Source organism: Xenopus laevis, chromosome 4S (genome assembly GCF_017654675.1).
Source record: "Xenopus laevis strain J_2021 chromosome 4S, Xenopus_laevis_v10.1, whole genome shotgun sequence".
Taxonomy (NCBI): Eukaryota; Metazoa; Chordata; class Amphibia; order Anura; family Pipidae; genus Xenopus; species Xenopus laevis.
Window position 1 is genome coordinate 130,846,785 of NC_054378.1, and position 20,685 is coordinate 130,867,469.

A 20,685-nucleotide genomic window follows, 5' to 3' on the forward strand; every position below is an offset into this window, starting at 1 on the left:
GATTTTTTTGGGCTTTTTCCCAAAAAGATTTTTGCCTGAAAATGATGGATTTTCAAACTAATTCCAGTGCAGACCACAGAAACTTCAATATAGGATAGGGACCTCTCCTACTGATATACTTATATACAACCCAGGCAGTTCTGAAATGAACGATTTTCAGATTCAGATGTTTTGCAGCATTGAGCTTTAATAAATCTCGAAAAATTGTAGGTTTTTTTTCCATGAAAAATTCAGATTTTATAGTTAAAAAAACCAAAAAATTTTGCATTCAGAATTTAATAAATGACCCCCTGTGTGTCCCATTGACAACATACACTGTATACAGGTGGGGTTACCTATGTAGGGATGTGTATAATAGCCACCCCTAGTTATTATTTAGCAGGCAGTCCCCTAGTGTTATAGCCACCTAACTGGGTCCTACAATGCAGTTAGGAGGGGGAACTGTTTACTATTCCTGCTTTGTTGTTTGTCGCAGTGATCAGTAGATGGCATTGTGGCAAAGTATAAAAATCTCTGAAGCCATGCTTTCAGTGTCCATTGTGTGCTGGCTCTAGCCTGAGCAGGCAGGCAGAGCTCGAGTGGAACCTAGACAGGTCAGGTCTAGTATAAGATAGGCTACTCACCCTTAAGAGGCCACTCTAGGAGTGACAGATAGACAGGTTATTTAGTTGAGCAGCTCAAGGCTCCGACGAGGAGAGTCAGCGGGATTAAGATCCCGTGTACTAATAGCCCAGAAGTAGGGACTAAGTGTATAGGACTAGGGTTGAGAGGTTCTCCTCAGGTTCCACTTAGGGAAAAGGCTGAAAGCTGGGTGTACCTTCCTTGCTGCTGAGCATGTCCTCTTACCTGTGGGGACTAATACTGACCAAAGGTGATGTGAGTATTGCCTATCCATTGTGAAATCCTGTCTGCTCTACTGCATACTCCATTGAAGATTGTATATGTTCAATAAATGTGTTCTTGGTTAAGTTATAAGAACCACTGGCACCCAATTATTATATAATTTATCCAGTTACAGTTGCACTACACCCTGCCTCCACACCGCTGCGAGGGCTCACTCCCTAACATTATAGGTCTCATTCAGAGCACAATATTGGGAGTGGAGCTCAATAGTAGTGTAACAGAACACACAATTTACTATAGCGCTACACCTATATACAAATATTTTTAGCAAACACTGACTTTATATATTCAATCACGTGGCACTGTGACAAATTGTAACAACTACTTAGAAAAGGGTAAAATGATTCCATTATTTCCATGCAGCATGTGCTGTTCTTTATGCCAGAGGGGTGCCCTGTAGAAAGCACCGACTCTCTGACCTTGGGAAAGAGCTGCACGCGGGTCCCTTGGGTGTTTTCTGTTCTTCCTCCACTGAGTCCAACACTGAGCTTTGTGTTTATGGCATCAGCTCACATTTAATGAGATGTTTATAGAATCAGGCAGGTTTCCCCCAGGATCTCACAGACAAACCGGAGATACAAAGTATTACTTATGCACAACCCAATTGGATTTTGCTGCTAATTGTCGGTTTTGGTCAAGCGTTGGTTTATTTTCCCTTTAAAGGGATACTGTCATGGGAAAAAAACATTTTTTTCAAAACACATCAGTTAAATGAGCTGCTCCAGCAGAATTCTGCACTCAAATCCATTTCTCAAAAGAGCAAACAGATTTTCTTATATTTAATTTTGAAATCTGACATGGGGCTAGACATATTGTCAGTTTCCCAGATGCCCCCAGTCATGTGACTTGTGCTCTGATAAACTTCAGTCACTCTTTACTGCTGTACTGCAAGTTGGAGTGATATCACCCCCTCCCTTTCCCCCCCAGCAGCCAAACAACAGAACAATGGGAAGGTAACCAGATAGCAGCTCCCTAACACAAGATAACAGCTGCCTGGTAGATCTAAGAACAGCACTCAATAGTAAAATCCAGGTCCCACTGAGACACATTCAGTTACATTGAGTAGGAGAAACAACAGGCTGCCAGAAAGCAGTTCCATCCTAAAGTGCTGGCTCTTTCTGAAATCACATGACCAGGCAAAATGAGCTGAGATGCACCTACACACCAATATTACAACTAAATACACTTGCTGCTTCAGGAATGACATTTTATATTGTACAGTGAATTATTTGCAGTGTAAACAGTGTCATTTAGAAATAAAAATGAATCAATTTAAGCATTTTTGCCAAATCTCAGGGAAGAATAAAAGCCGGTACCTGCACTGGAACTGGGGTATAAGGAAACAATTGATGAGACATTCTTGGCCGAACTCTCAAGGGGATCTTTTTTAACAAATTCACAGTAAAACAAAGAGAGCTTTTGGCTTCCCCCCCCTTCCCAGATTTCCCTTATTCCAGCTCTGACCTCACAATTTGTGCTAAAACTCAGATTGATTTCTCTCCTGTACAATTGTTTATGAGGTTCCCCAGGGAGGATTGTTGGTCTGTCCTTCCCGGAGCAGCAGGATTTATAGGGCAAGTTTGTGTAACACGTTGGGTGGCAGAAAGTTTCACAAAATCTTGTTTTCATTGTAAACCCTCTGGCACTGAAAGTGTTACAGTCAAGTAAGTCTCAATACCAGCCCTTCCCAAGGACATTGTTTGCCCTAATTTGTATTACTTCCCCGCAGTTGTCACACAAACTCCAACCACTTTCTTTCAACTCTTTTGTTACCCTTTTCTCTGGACTTGGATGAAAGTGACATTTCAGTGAGTTGGGGAGAGAGAAAACAAGCGAATGAAACATCAGAAAAGGGGGTAGTGGCTGGTGTTGTTTCTCTTGCTCCCCAAATCCTCTAGCAGGGACCTCTGTGCACAATTTACTTGCCATGTTTATACAGTATTCTGCCTCACAACTTGTCTTTTCAATACACATCTAAAGTGGGATTCTACCTATTGTCCCATATCCACCTGGGTATAAAGTTTAATAACGGCCAGTAGGGTAAAATATGGGGCGAGTGCTTGTTTTAGGGTTGCCACCTGTCTGTTATGCACCAGGCTAGTTTCGGAAGGGGTGGTTGGGTTTTCAACTCAGGAAATTCGTACATGACTCAAATAAATAATACAGCGCAGTTTCAAAAGGTGACAACCCTGGGTACCCCTGGAACTATAGCAGGGTGACACCCCAATGTTTCTATATATCTGTAACCTTGTTATGAGCTAAGGGGGCCCAGTCTGAAGGTCAGTTAGGGGGAGATTTGGGGTGAGTGCTTATTTGTGCCCTGGGTACCCCTGGAACTATAGCAGGGTGACACCCCAATGTTTCTATATATCTGTAACCTTGTTATGAGCTAAGGGGGCCCAGTCTGAAGGTCAGTTAGGGGGAGATTTGGGGTGAGTGTTTATTTGTACCCTGGGTACCCCTGGAACTATAGCAGGGTGACTGTTACCCCAATGTTTCTATATATCTGTAACCTTGTTATGAGCTAAGGGGGCCCAGTCTGAAGGTCAGTTAGGGGGAGATTTGGGGTGAGTGCTTATTTGTGCCCTGGGTACCCCTGGAACTATAGCAGGGTGACTGTTACCCCAATGTTTCTATATATCTGTAACCTTGTTATGAGCTAAGGGGGCCCAGTCTGAAGGTCAGTTAGGGGGAGATTTGGGGTGAGTGCTTATTTGTACCCTGGGTACCCCTGAAACTATAGCAGGGTGACTGTTACCCCAATGTTTCTATATATCTGTAACCTTGTTATGAGCTAAGGGGGCCAGTCTGAAGGTCAGTTAGGGGGAGATTTGGGGTGAGTGCTTATTTGTGCCCTGGGTACCCCTGGAACTATAGCAGGGTGACTGTTACCCCAATGTTTCTATATATCTGTAACCTTGTTATGAGCTAAGGGGGCCCAGTCTGAAGGTCAGTTAGGAGGAGATTTGGGGTGACTGTTTATTTGTGCCCTGGGTACCCCTGGAACTATAGCAGGGTGACACCCCAATGTTTCTATATATCTGTAACCTTGTTATGAGCTAAGGGGGTCCAGTCTGAAGGCCAGTTAGGGGGAGATTTGGGGTGAGTGCTTATTTGTACCCTGGGTGACTGTTACCCCAATGGGGGAGATTTGGGGTGACACAGAAGGCCAGAACTTGAAAATGATGAAAAACCCTCTTTCATGCTTACATATTTTCATGGATTGGTTTTGACTCATGCGGATCAATTCTATATATTTTATGATGTAACATTTAATTTTTATAAATGAATACTCTTTTAAACTTGAAATATTTGAATTAAGTATCTCCTATGAAAGGAACACTAGGCAGGCAGCTGGGTGCTGTATTGTCTCAGTCAGTAGTTCCATTTATATAGATTTTACAGCACATTATTAAGGAGACATTTCTGGTAGAATAAACCTTAGATAAAGCGAGATCACAAGCAATTTCCTGTAATTCAATCTTTTTTCTTGCCCTGGAACATTGACTTGTCATCTATAAAGCTCATATAGAGAAGTCTGGGAACAATTCTGCCGTTTATAACTGATAGATTCTCTTATGAAGAGATTGTCAGTGTCTGTAATGATTGATAAATCTAATATCATCTCTGTACAAAAGTAACAGTGTCTCTCATTTTGAATGAAATCAATATCTGTGGGACTGATACATAAACCTGGAAATATCTAAAGTAAATCACGATGATTTACTGGACATTTACTGGTGGACGTGGCCACAATAGTCAGTGTTACAGATTATATTTATAATCCAAAATTGCTGCATTTTGGTTTTTGAAGTCATAAATCAACTCTTTTGTGCGTTTTTACAGTTAACTAAAGTTCCTCTCTTTTTCTACTCCCACTAGTGGTGCTTTATATATAAATTAATCCTAAAACTTGATCTGTACCAGTAAATGCACAAGTAGAGACAGTCACACGAGTACCAGGAAATACACTTCCCCGTGCAAAGGAAGTAGAGACAGTCACACGAGTACCAGGAAATACACTCCCCCGTGCAAAGGAAGTAGAGACAGTCACACGAGTACCAGGAAATACACTCCCCCGGTGCAAAGGAAGTAGAGACAGTCACACGAGTACCAGGAAATACACTCCCCCGGTGCAAAGGAAGTAGAGACAGTCACATGGGTACCAGAAATACACTCCCCCATGCAAAGGAAGTAGAAACAGTCACACGAGTACAAGGAAATACAATCCCCAATTCAAAGGAAGTAGAGACAGTCACATGGTACCAGGAAATACACTCCTCCGTGCAAAGGAAGTAGAGACAGTCACACGAGTACCAGGAAATAATCACACACCAAGGCAAAGGAAGTAGAGACAGTCACATGGGTACCAGGAAATACACTCCCCCATGCAAAGGAAGTAGAAACAGTCACATGAGTACAAGGAAATACACTCCCCAATTCAAAGGAAGTAGAGACAGTCACATGGTACCAGGAAATACACTCCTCCGTACAAAGGAAGTAGAGACAGTCACACGAGTACTAGGAAATAATCACACACCAAGGCAAAGGAAGTAGAGACAGTTACATGAGTACCAGGAACGACACTGCCCAGGCAAAGGAAGTAGATCAGTCAGATGGTACCAAGAAATACACTCCCCAGTGCAAAGGAAGTAGAGACAGTCAGATGGTACCAGGAAATACACTCCCCAGTGCAAAGGAAGTAGAGACAGTCACATGGTACCAGGAAATACACTCCCCAGTGCAAAGGAAGTAGAGACAGTCTCACGAGTACCAGAAAAGACACTCCCCCGTGCAAAGGAAGTAGAGACAGTCACACGAGTACCAGGAAATACACACCCCAGGCAAAGGAAGTAGAGACAGTCACATGGTACCAGGAAAGACACTCCCCAGGCAAAGGAAGTACAGACAGTCACATGGTACCAGGAAATACATTTCCCAGTGCAAAGTAAGTAGAGACAGTCTCACAAGTACCAGGAAAGACACTCCCCAGGCAAAGGAAGTAGAGACAGTCACATGAGTACCAGGAAATACACTGCCCCATGCAAAGAAAGTAGAGACAGTCACATGAGTACCAGGAAATACACTCCCCTGTGCAAAAGAAGTAGAGACAGTCACATTAGTACCAGGAAATACACTCCCCTGTGCAAAGGAAGTAGAGACAGTCACATGAGTACCAGGAAATACACTCTCCCATGCAAAGGAAGTAGAGACAGTCACACGAGTACCAGGAAATACACTCCCCCATGCAAAGGAAGTAGAGACAGTCACAAGAGTACAAGGAAATACAGTCCCCAGTACAAAGGAAGTAGAGACAGTCACATGAGTACCAAGAAATACACTCCCCATGAAAAGGAAGTAAAAACAGTCACACGAGTACCAGGAAATACACTACCCCATGCAAAGGAAGTAGAGACAGTCACATGAGTACCAGGAAATACACTCTCCTGTGCAAAGGAAGTAGAGACAGTCACGCGAGTACCAGGAAATACACTCTCCCGTGCAAAGGAAGTAGAGACAGTCACATGAGTACCAGGAAATACACTCCCCCATGCAAAGGAAGTAGAGACAGTCACATGAGTACCAGGAAATACACTCCCCTGTGCAAAGGAAGAAGAGACAGTCACACGAGTACCAGGAAATACACTCCCCGTGAAAAGGAAGTAGAGGCAGTCACACGAGTACCAGGAAATACACTCCCCCATGCAAAGGAAGTAGAGACAGTCACATGAGTACCAGGAAATACACTCCCCATGAAAAGAAAGTAGAGACAGTCACACGAGTACCAGGAAATACACTGCCCCATGCAAAGAAAGTAGAGACAGTCACACGAGTACCAGGAAATACACTCCCTGTGCAAAAGAAGTAGAGACAGTCACATTAGTACCAGGAAATACACTCCCCTGTGCAAAGGAAGTAGAGACAGTCACATGAGTACCAGAAAATACACTCTCCCGTGCAAAGGAAGTAGAGACAGTCACACGAGTACCAGGAAATACACTCCCCCGTGAAAAGGAAGTAGAAACAGTCACACGAGTACCAGGAAATACACTGCCCCATGCAAAGAAAGTAGAGACAGTCACATGAGTACCAGGAAATACACTCCCCTGTGCAAAAGAAGTAGAGACAGTCACATTAGTACCAGGAAATACACTCCCCTGTGCAAAGGAAGTAGAGACAGTCACATGAGTACCAGGAAATACACTCCCCTGTGAAAAGGAAGTAGAAACAGTCACACGAGTACCAGGAAATACACTGCCCCATGCAAAGAAAGTAGAGACAGTCACATGAGTACCAGGAAATACACTCCCCCGTGAAAAGGAAGTAGAAACAGTCACACGAGTACCAGGAAATACACTGCCCCATGCAAAGAAAGTAGAGACAGTCACATGAGTACCAGAAAATACACTCTCCTGTGCAAAGGAAGTAGAGACAGTCACATGAGTACCAGGAAATACACTCCCCATGAAAAGGAAGTAAAAACAGTCACACGAGTACCAGGAAATACAGTCCCCTGTGCAAAGAAAGTAGAGACAGTCACATGAGTACCAGGAAATACACTCCCCCGTGAAAAGAAAGTAGAAACAGTCACACGAGTACCAGGAAATACACTCTCCCGTGCAAAGGAAGTAGAGACAGTCACACGAATACCAGGAAATACACTCCCCTGTGCAAAGGAAGTAGAGACAGTCACATGAGTACCAGGAAATACACTCCCCCATGCAAAGAAAGTAGAGACAGTCACATGAGTACCACGAAATACACTCCCCCATGCAAAGGAAGTAGAGACAGTCACATGAGTACCAGGAAATACACCCCCTGTGAAAAGGAAGTAGAGACAGTCACACGAGTACCATGAAATACACTCCCCTGTGCAAAGGAAGTAGAGACAGTCACATGAGTACCAGGAAATACACTCCCCCGTGCAAAGGAAGTAGAGACAGTCACATGAGTACCAGGAAATACAGCCCCAGTGAAAAGGAAGTAGAGACAGTAACACAGTACCAGGAAATACACTTCCCAGTGCAAAGGAAGTAGAGACAGTCACATGAGTACCAGGAAATATACTCCCTCGTGCAAAGGAAGTAGAGACAGTCACACGAGTACCAGGAAATACACTCCCCCGTGCAAAGGAAGTAGAGACAGTCACATGAGTACCAGGAAATACACTCCCCCGTGCAAAGGAAGTAGAGACAGTCACACGAGTACCAGGAAATACACTCCCCCGTGCAAAGGAAGTAGAGACAGTGACACGAGTACCAGGAAATACACTCCCCCGTGCAAAGGAAGTAGAGACAGTCACATGAGTACCAGGAAATACCCTCCCCCGTGCAAAGGAAGTAGAGACAGTCACACGAGTACCAGGAAATACACTCCCCCGTGCAAAGGGAGTAGAGACAGTCACATGAGTACCATGCAAACATACAAAAAGTGCTCTATGCACACATTTCCCATTATGACATATTTTCCGAGGAATAAATAGAGGCTTTATAACTTTAGAGTGAATTTCTCATATTTAGGGAACAACTTAATGCATCTAACCCTTTTAGATTATTTTACATTATTTTATTTATTAAAGTGTATGACATTTTCCATAATTTCCAATGTAATACACCTAAACTAAAGCTACAGTATGCCAGACATCTCATCTCCAGTGGTTTTTAACTCACTATTTACTATTTTACTCCTAGAAATAATGTGTTCAAAATATTTGTGGATTTTTCTCAATTTCTTCAGTTGGACTGTTACACAGGGAATCCATCCCAGCCAGTGCAATACTGATTACACTGTGTGAGTTTAATGGGTTTCCAGATTATATTTATATTATAATTATTTCCTCACTAGTCACAGTTATTCAGCACAACTGAAGGATATGGAATCACTGTCAGCAGGTTTAATACGTGTTTCTCTTGCACACAACAATATACACAGCTGGATTCCTATTGCCAGTCTCTATATTGGAATGACATTTTTAACCTACTTATAAATAGGAAAATGATAATATATGTCCCCAGGGAAATATCTGCTTGCAAGCTCCCGAATTGAGTTCCTGTAGCTCAGAATAATCACGATAAATGTATTTATATTCTGTATGTTGTCTGAACCCAAAATACATGTTTACAGGGTTGGACTGGGCCAGGGGGAGACCAGGGGAAAAAAACAGATGGGCCCTCAGCCCTCATGGGTCCCGCGGCCCAGACCAGCTCCCTGCGGCATGTAGATCCTTTGCTCCTTCTTCACTGCCCTCCGTCGCATGAAAAAATATCGCACATGCAGGTAGTGGGGTTGAAGGGGGGACAGAGGGTGATTGGTGGTGTGGGGGTGGGGAGCTCATGTAGGGTGGCCACCTGTCCTGTTTTCCTGCCCGGTTTTCCAATTTAGGAAAACCAGGCAGGACTCCCTATGGTTGACGCGGCAACCGGACAATCGCAGATCACCACATCATAGCCCCACCCCAGATTGCACAGCCCGCCCCCATAGCATCACAACCCCGCCCCTTTGCATCATGGCCCGCCCCCTGCCTGGATTCAACCAGGCAAAAAGTTGGCAACCCTAAACCCATGGCATGCACAAATGTGTGGCAGGAGGGGGTCAGGGACCCTGGGGTGTGTGGGCCCCAGATCTGTAAGCCCCATAGGCCCAGACCCTCCTCACAGTCCAACACTGCATGTATATAACTCTTACATTATATGTATTTTCTTCTGCAATATTATATAGATCCCAGCAGCACACAGTCGCACTTTTATAACCATTACCCCTAGACCTGCTATAGGGCTGTTAGCCTCAATTGGGGCTCATTTATCAACACAGGGCAAATTTGCCCATGGGCAGTTACCTATAGCAACCAATCGGTGATTAGCTTTTTAAAGCCAACTGCAAGTAGAACAATGAATGCAGCAATTTGATTGGTTGCCATGGGTAACTGCCCATGGGCAAATTTGCCCAGTGTTGATAAATGAACCCCAATGATACTGTGTGTGATCTGCTTTCTATGTGCTCTGTGATAACCCCTCTAAAAAGAATATAAGGAGGAATGTATGGTTTCCACCTTTCCGTGGCCCATGATCCAGGCAGGGAGTGGCGCAATGACATCAGAGGGGCGGGTCAGTGATGTTGCGGGAGGTGTGATAGACATCATGGCTGATTGCCATGTCAATCAAAGATCATGCCCAGTTTTCCATATTTTCCATATCTTGACCCAGGAAGTCCTTTTGAAAACCGGGCTGTCCAGGTCAAATCCAGACAGGTGGCAGCCCTGGGGGAACCTATCTCTCAACACAGTGTTTCTCTGGGGTAGAAGGCAATGAAAGGGCTAGGACAACCCTCGTAGAGATACAATTTTGCGAATAAACAACCTTTCGCCAGAGCGAAAAGTTGCCTGGTGACAGAGTACGAATAAACGCTAGTGACGGTCTCTTTCGCTACCAAATTGGCGCCTTTAGTTAGTGAATTGGCGATGTCGCTGCGGATGGTAACGCTGGAGAAAAGTCACTAGTATGAGCCACTTCAACCTTTAGTGAATCTGCCCCCAAGTGTCACATTCAATCTGAGGAGCAGGTCTGGGCCGACCCCGTGTGACCCTGTAACACACACACAGCACTTGCACCATCATCATCATCACGCGTTTATATCATTTGCTATTGTTTCCCTTGTTCCTACTGTAGGTTTTGCAGCTCACAATAATAAAGTCATTGCTTGGGAACGGCAACCAGACATTCATGAGTGATGGAACCTCTTTATCTCTTGAGCTTTAGTTTGTATCAAATTTGTACCAATACCCCTGATAAAAGCGCCACAAGGAACAGCTGTACATTATTAACACCGAGCATTGACCAGAAAACACCTTTACAGATTTTGCTTCTCATCTCACTGTCAAAAAATCTTTAATTCTGTACATAGACACTCTATGCTGACCTTATAATGGGGTTTAAAGGAAAACTAGAGCTCAACAAATAATCGGGCTGCAACAGTAAATACAGTAAATAAAATGCAGCATTACTGGACAGATTCATATTAAGTTCTCCTTGACATTCTCAAAATCTCTGTCTAGCTAGACCTTGGCTCGGGGATGGGTTATATCAATATTCCATTTGGAGATAGAATCGTTGTTTTTTTTAAAGAAAATTAAGAGAAAATTAAGCAGCGTAAAGCCTTTTGAACAGAAGGTATTTACTTGTCTAGTGCCATACACACGGCACTGCTTTAATACCAAAAACAAGAGTTTAACTCTTACATAAGGCATCATGGGCGGAGACATGCAAATCACTCCTTTATATCCCTTTAGCCAACTATGTATCCAGAACCACTGGTTTATAGCACAGATACAGCCTAATGGTTTAGAGCCAGATATCCAAACTTACAGACAGTCTGTTCCCATCAGTCTCACCCTAACCAGGCTAGCTTCTCTGCTTCACTAATCCACAAGTCCTACCCACTCAGAAGCCCTGTTTCTTACATTCTGTGTTGGACTGGCCCATTGGGATATCAGGAGAACTCCCGGTGGGTCCAGGTGTCAGTGGGACCTCTTGCTTCTAACCATGTGGCCTATTTCACGACCATTCCCTTTCTTTTTGGGGCTTAATAATGGTAGAATCAAGTAAAGTATGTAGCGATAAAAGAGGTTTAGTGAGGAGAGGAGGAATTATAGTTTGGAAAGTGGCCCATGTTCTAAGGTTTTCTGGTGGCCCCTGGTATCCCAGTCCAACATTGTTTACACTGATGAGATCTAACAAGAACTTAAGAGCAGAGACACAAGCGAAGATTCGGGGAGATTTAGTCGTCTGGCGACAAATTGCCTCTTCTTCGTGCGACTAATCTTCATGAAAAGCCTTCCCGCTGGCCTTATGAGGAAATATCGGGCCATCCCGTCGGTGATTTACATTATAACTGACGGGAAGGCTTTTCAGGGAGATTAGTCGCTATTACTGTGCTATAAAACCAATGGTTCTGGATGCTTGGGGGCAAATTCCCTAACCGGCGAAAATTCACCATCGATGGCTTCACAGCCATCGAAACACTTCGCCAGGCGAAAATTCGCTAGTACAACGGTAATTCAGTAAGATGCAAAGTTGGGTCCAGGACCCCAAACCATGGCAAATTCGCTAGCCTACTTCAGCAATCAAAGCGAAGATGAGCTAGCGTTGCCTAATTTGCATACGGCGGGAAATAATAATGTTACAAGGACGTATATGTTGCAGCAAATATATTACATTACACAAGTCCATGGAACCTTAATAAAGACAATAGAGTTGTTATATTGCCCTACACATGAGCCCACTGTATAGTTTATGTTCCATATGTTAGAAAGTGTAGGGAGGAACCCGGATACCCCAAAAAAAATTTACAGGCCTTTGCAGGCTGTCACTCTGAAAAAAAGGACGCCAGTGTATTTGGGGAAAGTCCTGTGCACTCCAATGCACTTCGTCTGGTCTGAGGTGGCGAAGGCAAGTCTGGCGAAAGAGGTAACGTTCAGTAAAATCCGCATTTTTGTGAATTTGCCGAGTTACGTCCATTCACCAGAGCGAAAATTCCCCTGGTGATAGAGTGAGAATGATCGCTAGTGTCTGTCTGTTTTGCTAGCGAAGTTACACTTGCGCCTGTTAGTAAATCGGCAAAGTGCCTGCATCACGTTACGCTGTCAAACATTCGCCAGCGTTAGTCGCTTTGCCCTTTAGCAAATCTGCCCCATAGTTGGGCAAAGGGATATAAAGGAGTGATTTGCATGTCCTCCCATGATGCCATATGTGCAAATTAAACTCAAATTTTTGGTATTTAGGCAGTGCTATATATATGGTACAAGACAAGTAAATATCTTCTGTTTTCAGAAGTCCTTATGCGGCACGTTTTGCATGTGAAGAGCTTTTTGGCTCCTTTTAGCCCGTCTCACCCTAACCAGGCTAAGTTCTCTGCTTTGATAAAATTTAAAAAATTCTTTAGACTTTGTTGTGGTTTCACTTCCCCCAGCCGCTCATTCTGTAGAGTAATTCAAACTGCATTAAAAGTGCCCTGTTTTATATCAGTGAGGTTATATCAGATCAGTGAGATTAAAGAGATTGTCTATAAAGAGCAATGCCAACCAGTGTTGGACTGGGACACCAGGGGCCCACCCAAAAACCTTTGACTAGGGGACCACCAATTAATCTTAGACCTGGGCCCACTCTCAGTATTATTATTCTTCCTCTCCTCACTCATCTATTCTCCCTTTCTTTACAGACTATAATCTATTATCCATCTATTTAGTCTCTTTGTTCTCATAGAAATAGGGAATGACCATGAAATAGGCCAAATGTTTAGCAGCATGAGGGGCCACTGACACCTTGGCCCACCGGGACTTTTCTTGGTATCCCTGTGGGCCAGTCCAACACTGATGCCAACTGGGTGCCCTAGAATACATGTGTTTACTATGGGGGGAGTAACAGTGAGGGGCCAGTGAAGGAGACAAAAGAGGTTCATGTCTTGCCCCCACACACATCACTGTTGCACCCCATTCAAGGGCCTCACCCACCCACCACTATTTCTGGCCCTAATGAAGGGAAATGACAAACCACAAAAATAAAAGGGCAATGTTTAAGCCAGAGACCTACCTGTGGATCTGACAGTCGGGAGAGATCTGGGTACAGGTAGAATTTGATTCCTTCAGATGCTCCAGGTAGAGTCACCCCACGAACAAGAAGAATGAGCAGCATTACGTAGGGGAATGTGGCAGTGACATAGACAACCTAGTGGAAAGGGAACATAAATAATAAGCAGGTGAAAGACGTATTCTGCCCCCAGATTCCAATATTCATGTCTCAGTCTCAGTAGGGATTCTCTTACAAGTGTGTGAGTCTGTCCAGATCAAAATGTTTCCCCAGAGGCAGATCTACAATTGCTTTATGATTTATTTAGGAATTCATTATGTCACATCTACTTCCTAAAGCTCTTGTAGAAAAGCAGCTCGGCACCCAGGGACCCAAACACTCTGCTTCCATCACGGACGAGGAATAGAAATGTCTTTCTCTCTTTGTCTGAATTAAAGTCTAAGTGCACAACTAGAGGATACAAACAGACATAGATACAAACACACACACACTAACACACCTCTATACTCAGCAATAGAACACGTATAGTACACTTTATATACAGCAATGGGCCCAAGAGAATCACATATATATATATATAATACACAAAAGCCATGAATATCTTGTAAATTATATCCTTATAAACGGTGAGTTCTGATGTCATCAGTTATAAACGGTGAGTAGTAGGGATGTAGCGAACGTCGGAAAAAAAGTTCGCGAACATATTCGCGAACTTGCGCAAAAACGCGAGCGGTTCGCGAACGGTTCGCGAACCCCATAGACTTCAATGGGAAGGCGAACTTTAACATCTAGAAAAGAACATTTCTGGCCAGAAAAAATGATTTTAAAGTTGTTTAAAGGGTGCAACGACCTGGACAAGTGGCATGCCAGAGGGGATCAAGGGCAAAAATGTATCTGAAAAATCTGCCTGTGTGTGCTTGGAAGAGATAGTGTAGGGGGAGAGCTGTTAGTGATTTCAGGGACAGATGATAGTAAGTTTGCTGGCTAGTAATTCTGCTTGATACTGCTCTGTATTTGGAGGACAGAAGTCTGCAGGGATTTGAGGGACATTTTAGCTTTAGGTAGCTTTGCTGGCTAGTAATCTACTGTTCTCTTTAAACAACTGCCATACGTTGACCTTGTTAGGCATTGTTGCCCAGTTTTTTTGGACGCCAGCCACTGAAGCACAGTTGCCAGAAAAAATATGCCATATAAATGCTGAAAATAGTCATTTTTCGCCATATACCGTTGACCTTGTAGACATTGTTTGCCCAGTTTTTTTGGACGCAGCCACTGAAGCACAGTTGCCAGAAAAATTTATGCCATATAAATGCTGAAAATATAAATTTTTTTGGTTGCAGCCACTGAAGCACAGAGGCCAGAAAAATTATGCCATATAAATGCAGAAAATATGCATTTTTTTGGTCGCAGCCACTGAAGCACAGTTGACAGAAAAATTATGCCATATAAATGCTGAAAATATAAACTTTTTTGGTTGGCAGCCACTGAAGCACAGAGGCCAGAAAAATTATGCCATATAAATGCAGAAAACATGCATTTTTTTGGTCGCAGCCACTTGAAGCACAGTTGACAGAAAAATTATGCCATATAAATGCTGAAAATATAAATTTTTTTGGTTTGCAGCCACTGAAGCACAGAGGCCAGAAAAATTATGCCATATAAATGCATAAAATATGCATTTTTTTGGTCGCAGCCACTGAAGCACAGTTGCCCAGAAAAAATATGCCATATAAATGCTGAAAATAGTCATTTTTGCCATATACGTTGAGTCAACGTATGGCAAAAAATGACTATTTTCAGCATTTATATGGCATATTTTTTTCTGGCCTCTGTGCTTCAGTGGCTGCGGCCAAAAAACTGGGCAAACAATGCCTACAAGGTCAACGTATACACTACTACAGCGGTGGATACGGATTACGTAAAAATATATTATGGCTGCTTGAAAAAAGTGACTTCCGGTGTTTTTTCTGGAGACGGTAATATTATGGATATTTAGACAGAATGTGAACAAAGTCACACAGCTCGATGGCGGTTGAAGAAAACAGTGTGCAAATAATGCCTACAGGGCAAATAATGCCTAAAAGGTCAACTTATACACTACTACAGCGGTAGTAAAATAAAAAAAAGTAAAATAAAAAAAAAATGAATATTAAAAAAAAAAAATTAAAGTTGGTGCTGCTGAACTACTAGGAGCAGCAGATTAGCACACCAGTCCCACTCCCCAACACTGCTAGACTAATAGCACTGGGCTCTTATAGTAGTAGTAGTAGTAGTAGTAGTAAAAACAACAAAAAAAATAAATAAAAGCAGTCCTTACAAGGACTACTGTTATTGCAGCAGTCAGCAGAGAGATCAGAAAGCAGGACAGCTGCCCACTTGCAGCTACATACAGAGCACTGCAGTAGAAGGTAGATTACTAGCCAGCAAAGCTACCTAAGCTTAAATGTCCCTCAAACCCCTGCAGACTTCTGTCCCTCCAATAACAGAGCAGTATCAAAACGATTACTAGCCAGCAAACTTTCAACTGTCCCTGAAATCACTAACAGGCAGCAGCTCTCTCCCTACACTATCTCTTCAGCACACACAGCAGAGTGAAAAAACGCTGCAGAGGCTTCGGTTTTTATAGGGAAGGGGAGTGGTCCAGGGGAGAGCTTCCTGATTGGCTGCCATGTACCTGCTGGTCTGGGTAGAGGGCAAAAAAAAGCGCCAACAATGGCGAACCCAAAATGGCGAACGTCGCGCGACGTTCGCGAACTTCCGGCGAGCGCGAACACCCGATGTTCGCGCGAACAAGTTCGCCGGCGAACAGTTCGCGACATCTCTAGTGAGTAGTGATGTCATTTCTGTCACATGACTCACTAAAATGTGTGTATTATAATTAATAAAGTACCCCCAGTTGTAAAATATGAGGATATTAGAAGTTACCTCGGAGTTCCATGACCTGTATAAAAACACTCGGCCTTCGTGTTTTTATATGGTCATGAAACTCCTCGGTAACTTATAATATCCTTATATTTTACAAGAGGGGGTACTTTATTCACTATATATACACAGCTAGTCCCTGGGCTAAGTACGAGGGTCAGTAGGTTTGTTCTTAAACTGAATTTGTTGGTAAGTTGATACATTTACTAATTAAATGCAACTTAGACAGATGTTTGTCTTAACATAGTATTTATTTATTTTGCTCCACAGTAGACAATACACATCACAGGGGATTGGGACAAGCGGTTTATTAAAGCTAAATGCTAATAAAGGCCAAGCAAACCATAGTATGTTACTGTAATAGCCCCCCTATGTAAGTGTGAGTTGTATGTAAGTCGAGTGTATATAACAATATATATATATACATAATATACACATACTGTATATATACATATATAATACACAAAAGCCATGAATATCTTGTAAATTATATCCTTATAAACGGTGAGTTCTGATGTCATCAGTTATAAACGGTGAGTTCTGATGTCATTTCTGTCACATGACTCACTGAAATTTGTGTATTATAATAAATAAAGTACCCCCAGTTGTAAAATATGAGGATATTAGAAGTAACCTCGGAGTTCCATGACCTGTATAACTCGGCCTTTTTTATATGGTCATGAAACTCCTTGGTAACTTCTCTTTTACAAGAGGGACTACTTTATTCACTATATATAAAAATACGCAAGAGCCATGAAGATGTAAATTCTATCATTATAAACGGTGCTTAGTGATGTCACCAGGGCAGCCATCAGGGGGGGACAGGGGGAGGGTTGTAGGGGGCCCGAGGGTAAGGGGGGCCCTCCCACGCCACACTTACTTGATTAGCCGGCCCCCCCATCTTTCTGAGAGCTGCTGACTTTGGGAAGGCATGGATGTTTAAGGGGCCCTGGCCACCAATTTTGTTAAAATGGGGGGCACTGACCACCAATATCTTTTTATTTTTTATTAACATGTGGGAACCCTAGCCACCAATATTTTTTTTGTTTTTTTACTGTGTTGTGAGGGCGAAACTGTGGGGTGGGGAGGGCGGACCTGTAGGTGGGGCTTGCGGTGGGCGCAGCCCAGGGGGACCAGGAAATTTTGTTGTATGGGGCCCTGCGATTTCTGATGGCGGTCCTGGATGTCACCAGTTATAAATTGTGCGTAATGATGTCATTTCTATCATCTGACTCATGTAAACATTATGTATTACAAGCATGGGATCCGTTATCTGGAAACCCCTTATCCAGAAAGCTCCAAATTACAGAAAGGCCGTCTCCCATAAACTCAATTTCATCCAAACAATCCAGATTTTTAAAAATAATTTCCTTTTTCTATGTAATAATAAAACAGTAGCTTGTACTTGATCCCAACTAAGATATAATTAATCCTTATTGGAGGCAAAATCAGCCTATTGGGTTTATTTCATGTTTATATGATTTTCTAGTAGACTTAAGTTATGAAGATCCAAATTATGGAAAACCCTGTTATCCAGAAATCCCTAGGTCCCAATCATTCTGGATAACAGATCCCATACCTATATTAACTAAAGTACCCCCTGTTGTAAAATATTAGGAAATTAGATGTCAACTAATAGTTCCATGACCTTTATAAAAGCACTCAGCCTTTGGCCTTGTACTCTTATATGGTCATGGAACTCCTTGGTGTCTTATAATATCCTTATATTTTACAATAGAGGGTACTGTATTTATTGTATAACCCATTAGGCTGTGGGAGTGCAATGAGTATATATAGGGGTGTGTATGGGACTCAGGGGTTCATAGAAGTGCCATTGATCCAGCTTTGAGCCATACGGTTCAGCAAGAGTTTCCTGAGAAGGTGTTGGAGATCCACAGGTGTGACACGCTGATAGAAATATATACTGTATATCTAATTGGTTGCTGAAGCAGCATGATGACCGTGTTGATGACCGTGTTGATGAGCCGGTTGATGACCATGTTGATGAGCCGGTTGATGACCATGTTGATGAGTGGGTTGATGACCATGTTGATGAGCCGGTTGATGACCGTGTTGATGAGTGGGTTGACAACTGGGTTGATGAGTGGGTTCCCCACTTTGGTGATGCTCAGAATAGTATATCTAAATGTATCTAAATGTTCCTAATTTGGCAATAGCAAAGGGTGACAAAAGGAGTATAAATATATGGGCGCAGTGCATTGGCGTAGAGGTCACAATGGATTTTGTGGCCACATGTGCCAAGGCCTTGGGTGGCAGAAGTTCAGGGACAACATTGCATTCAAATTATATGAACACTGCAGACTGGAATGTCCGAAATCTCCTGTGTGTCTCCAGTGCTGGACCAGTTAACCGGGTCATACTCACATGCAAAGAAAAAGGATTGGGGTAGGGTTTGGGGTAAGGGAGCCGGCCCAGGGGTGCCTGGTTAATGTATCCGGCCCTGAAGTTATAGTCATTTATGTGGTACTTCTGTTTTCCTTAAATATAATGCCCTGAGCTTAGAAGTTCAGTTTCTGCCACTAGGGTGCAGTGTAACATGGGGAACTTGAGCCATTTAACATGAGTATATGGAGCTTTGTGTTGTAACATGAGCATCAGTGCAAAATAACACTTGCCTATTGGAACAACTGTTCTGTACAAGGGCTGATTGGTGTAACATGGGGATGTACATTGATTTTCTATTAGTAAAGCAAATGTGACGGCACTTCAGGCTGCACTTTATTAGACACTCGGAGTTTCTGTTAGAGCAGAAAGTGCAGAAATAGGACAGAGGGAGGTGAGGTTTATACAGTGAGGGTGGGGGGATGTTGAAATGAGCTGAATGTGTATATTAGACAACCAGTGAATATAATGCAGGGATAAATAGATCTGTACAAAATACACTTAGATAAGAATAAGCACATTAGTGAGTTAGTAGATGGAGGTATAACTCAGGGAAATCTTCTTGTGTTTCTGGTTACAGCCCTTGTGTGACTGGACTAAATCAAACCCATTGTTTTCATGAGTCAGATGGACCATATGCTGGTTATTAGAGAGACACACAAAATACACAAAATATACTATTCCTGGACTGCAGCGACATCCCTAGAAATACACACGTCACAACTCTGTGGCACAACTCTATATCACAACACTGTAACACAACTCTATATCGCAACACTGTAGCACAACTGTATATCTTAACACCGTAGTACAACTCTATATCACAACACCGTGGCACAACTCTATATCACAACACTGTAGCACAACTCTATATCACAACACCGTGGCACAACTCTATATCACAACTCTGTGGCACAACTCTATATCACAACACTGTAACACAACTCTATATCGCAACACTGTAGCACAACTGTATATCTTAACACTGTAGTACAACTCTATATCACAACACCGTGGCACAACTCTATATCACAACACTGTAGTACAACTCTATATCACAACACCGTGGCACAACTCTATATCACAACACTGTGGTATAACTCTATATCGCAACACTGTGGTACAACTCTATATCACAACACTGTGGTACAACTCTATATCACAACACTGTGGCACAACTCTATATCACAACACTGTGGTACAACTCTATATCACAACACTGTAGTACAATTCTATATCACAACACTGTAGCACAACTCTATATCACAACACTGTGGTACAACTCTATATCACAACACTGTAGCACAACTCTATATCACAACACTATGGCACAACTCTATATCACAACACTGTAGCACAACTCTATATCACAACACTGTGGTACAACTCTATATCACAACACTGTAGCACAACTCTATATCACAACACTATGGCACAACTCTATATCACAGCACTGTGGTACAACTCTATATCACAACACTGTGGTACAACTCTATATCGCAACACTGTGGTACAACTCTATATCGCAACACTGTAGCACAACTCTATATCACAACACTGTGGTACAACTCTATATCGCAACACTGTGGTACAACTCTATATCGCAACACTGTAGCACAACTGTATATCTTAACACTGTAGCACAACTCTTTATCACAACACTGTGGTACAACTCTATATCGCAACACTGTAGCACAACTCTATATCTTAACACTGTAGTACAACTCTATATCACAACACCGTGGCACAACTCTATATCACAACACTGTGGTACAACTCTATATCGCAACACTGTAGCACAACTGTATATCTTAACACTGTGGCACAACTCTATATCACAACACCGTGGCACAAGTCTATATCTTAACACTGTAGC

At 42.8% G+C, this 20,685-nt stretch overlaps 1 protein-coding gene across 1 annotated transcript in view; it reads right to left on the minus strand.

Moving 5' to 3' along the window:
* Positions 1-20,685, minus strand: part of LOC108704403 (sodium- and chloride-dependent GABA transporter 3-like) — an 88,858-nt gene that overhangs the window by 20,997 nt on the left and 47,176 nt on the right. The window contains exon 7 of the mRNA XM_018240934.2: positions 13,488-13,622. Within this exon, the coding sequence (XP_018096423.2) occupies positions 13,488-13,622 (135 nt within the window). The remainder of the gene's footprint in view (positions 1-13,487; positions 13,623-20,685) is intronic.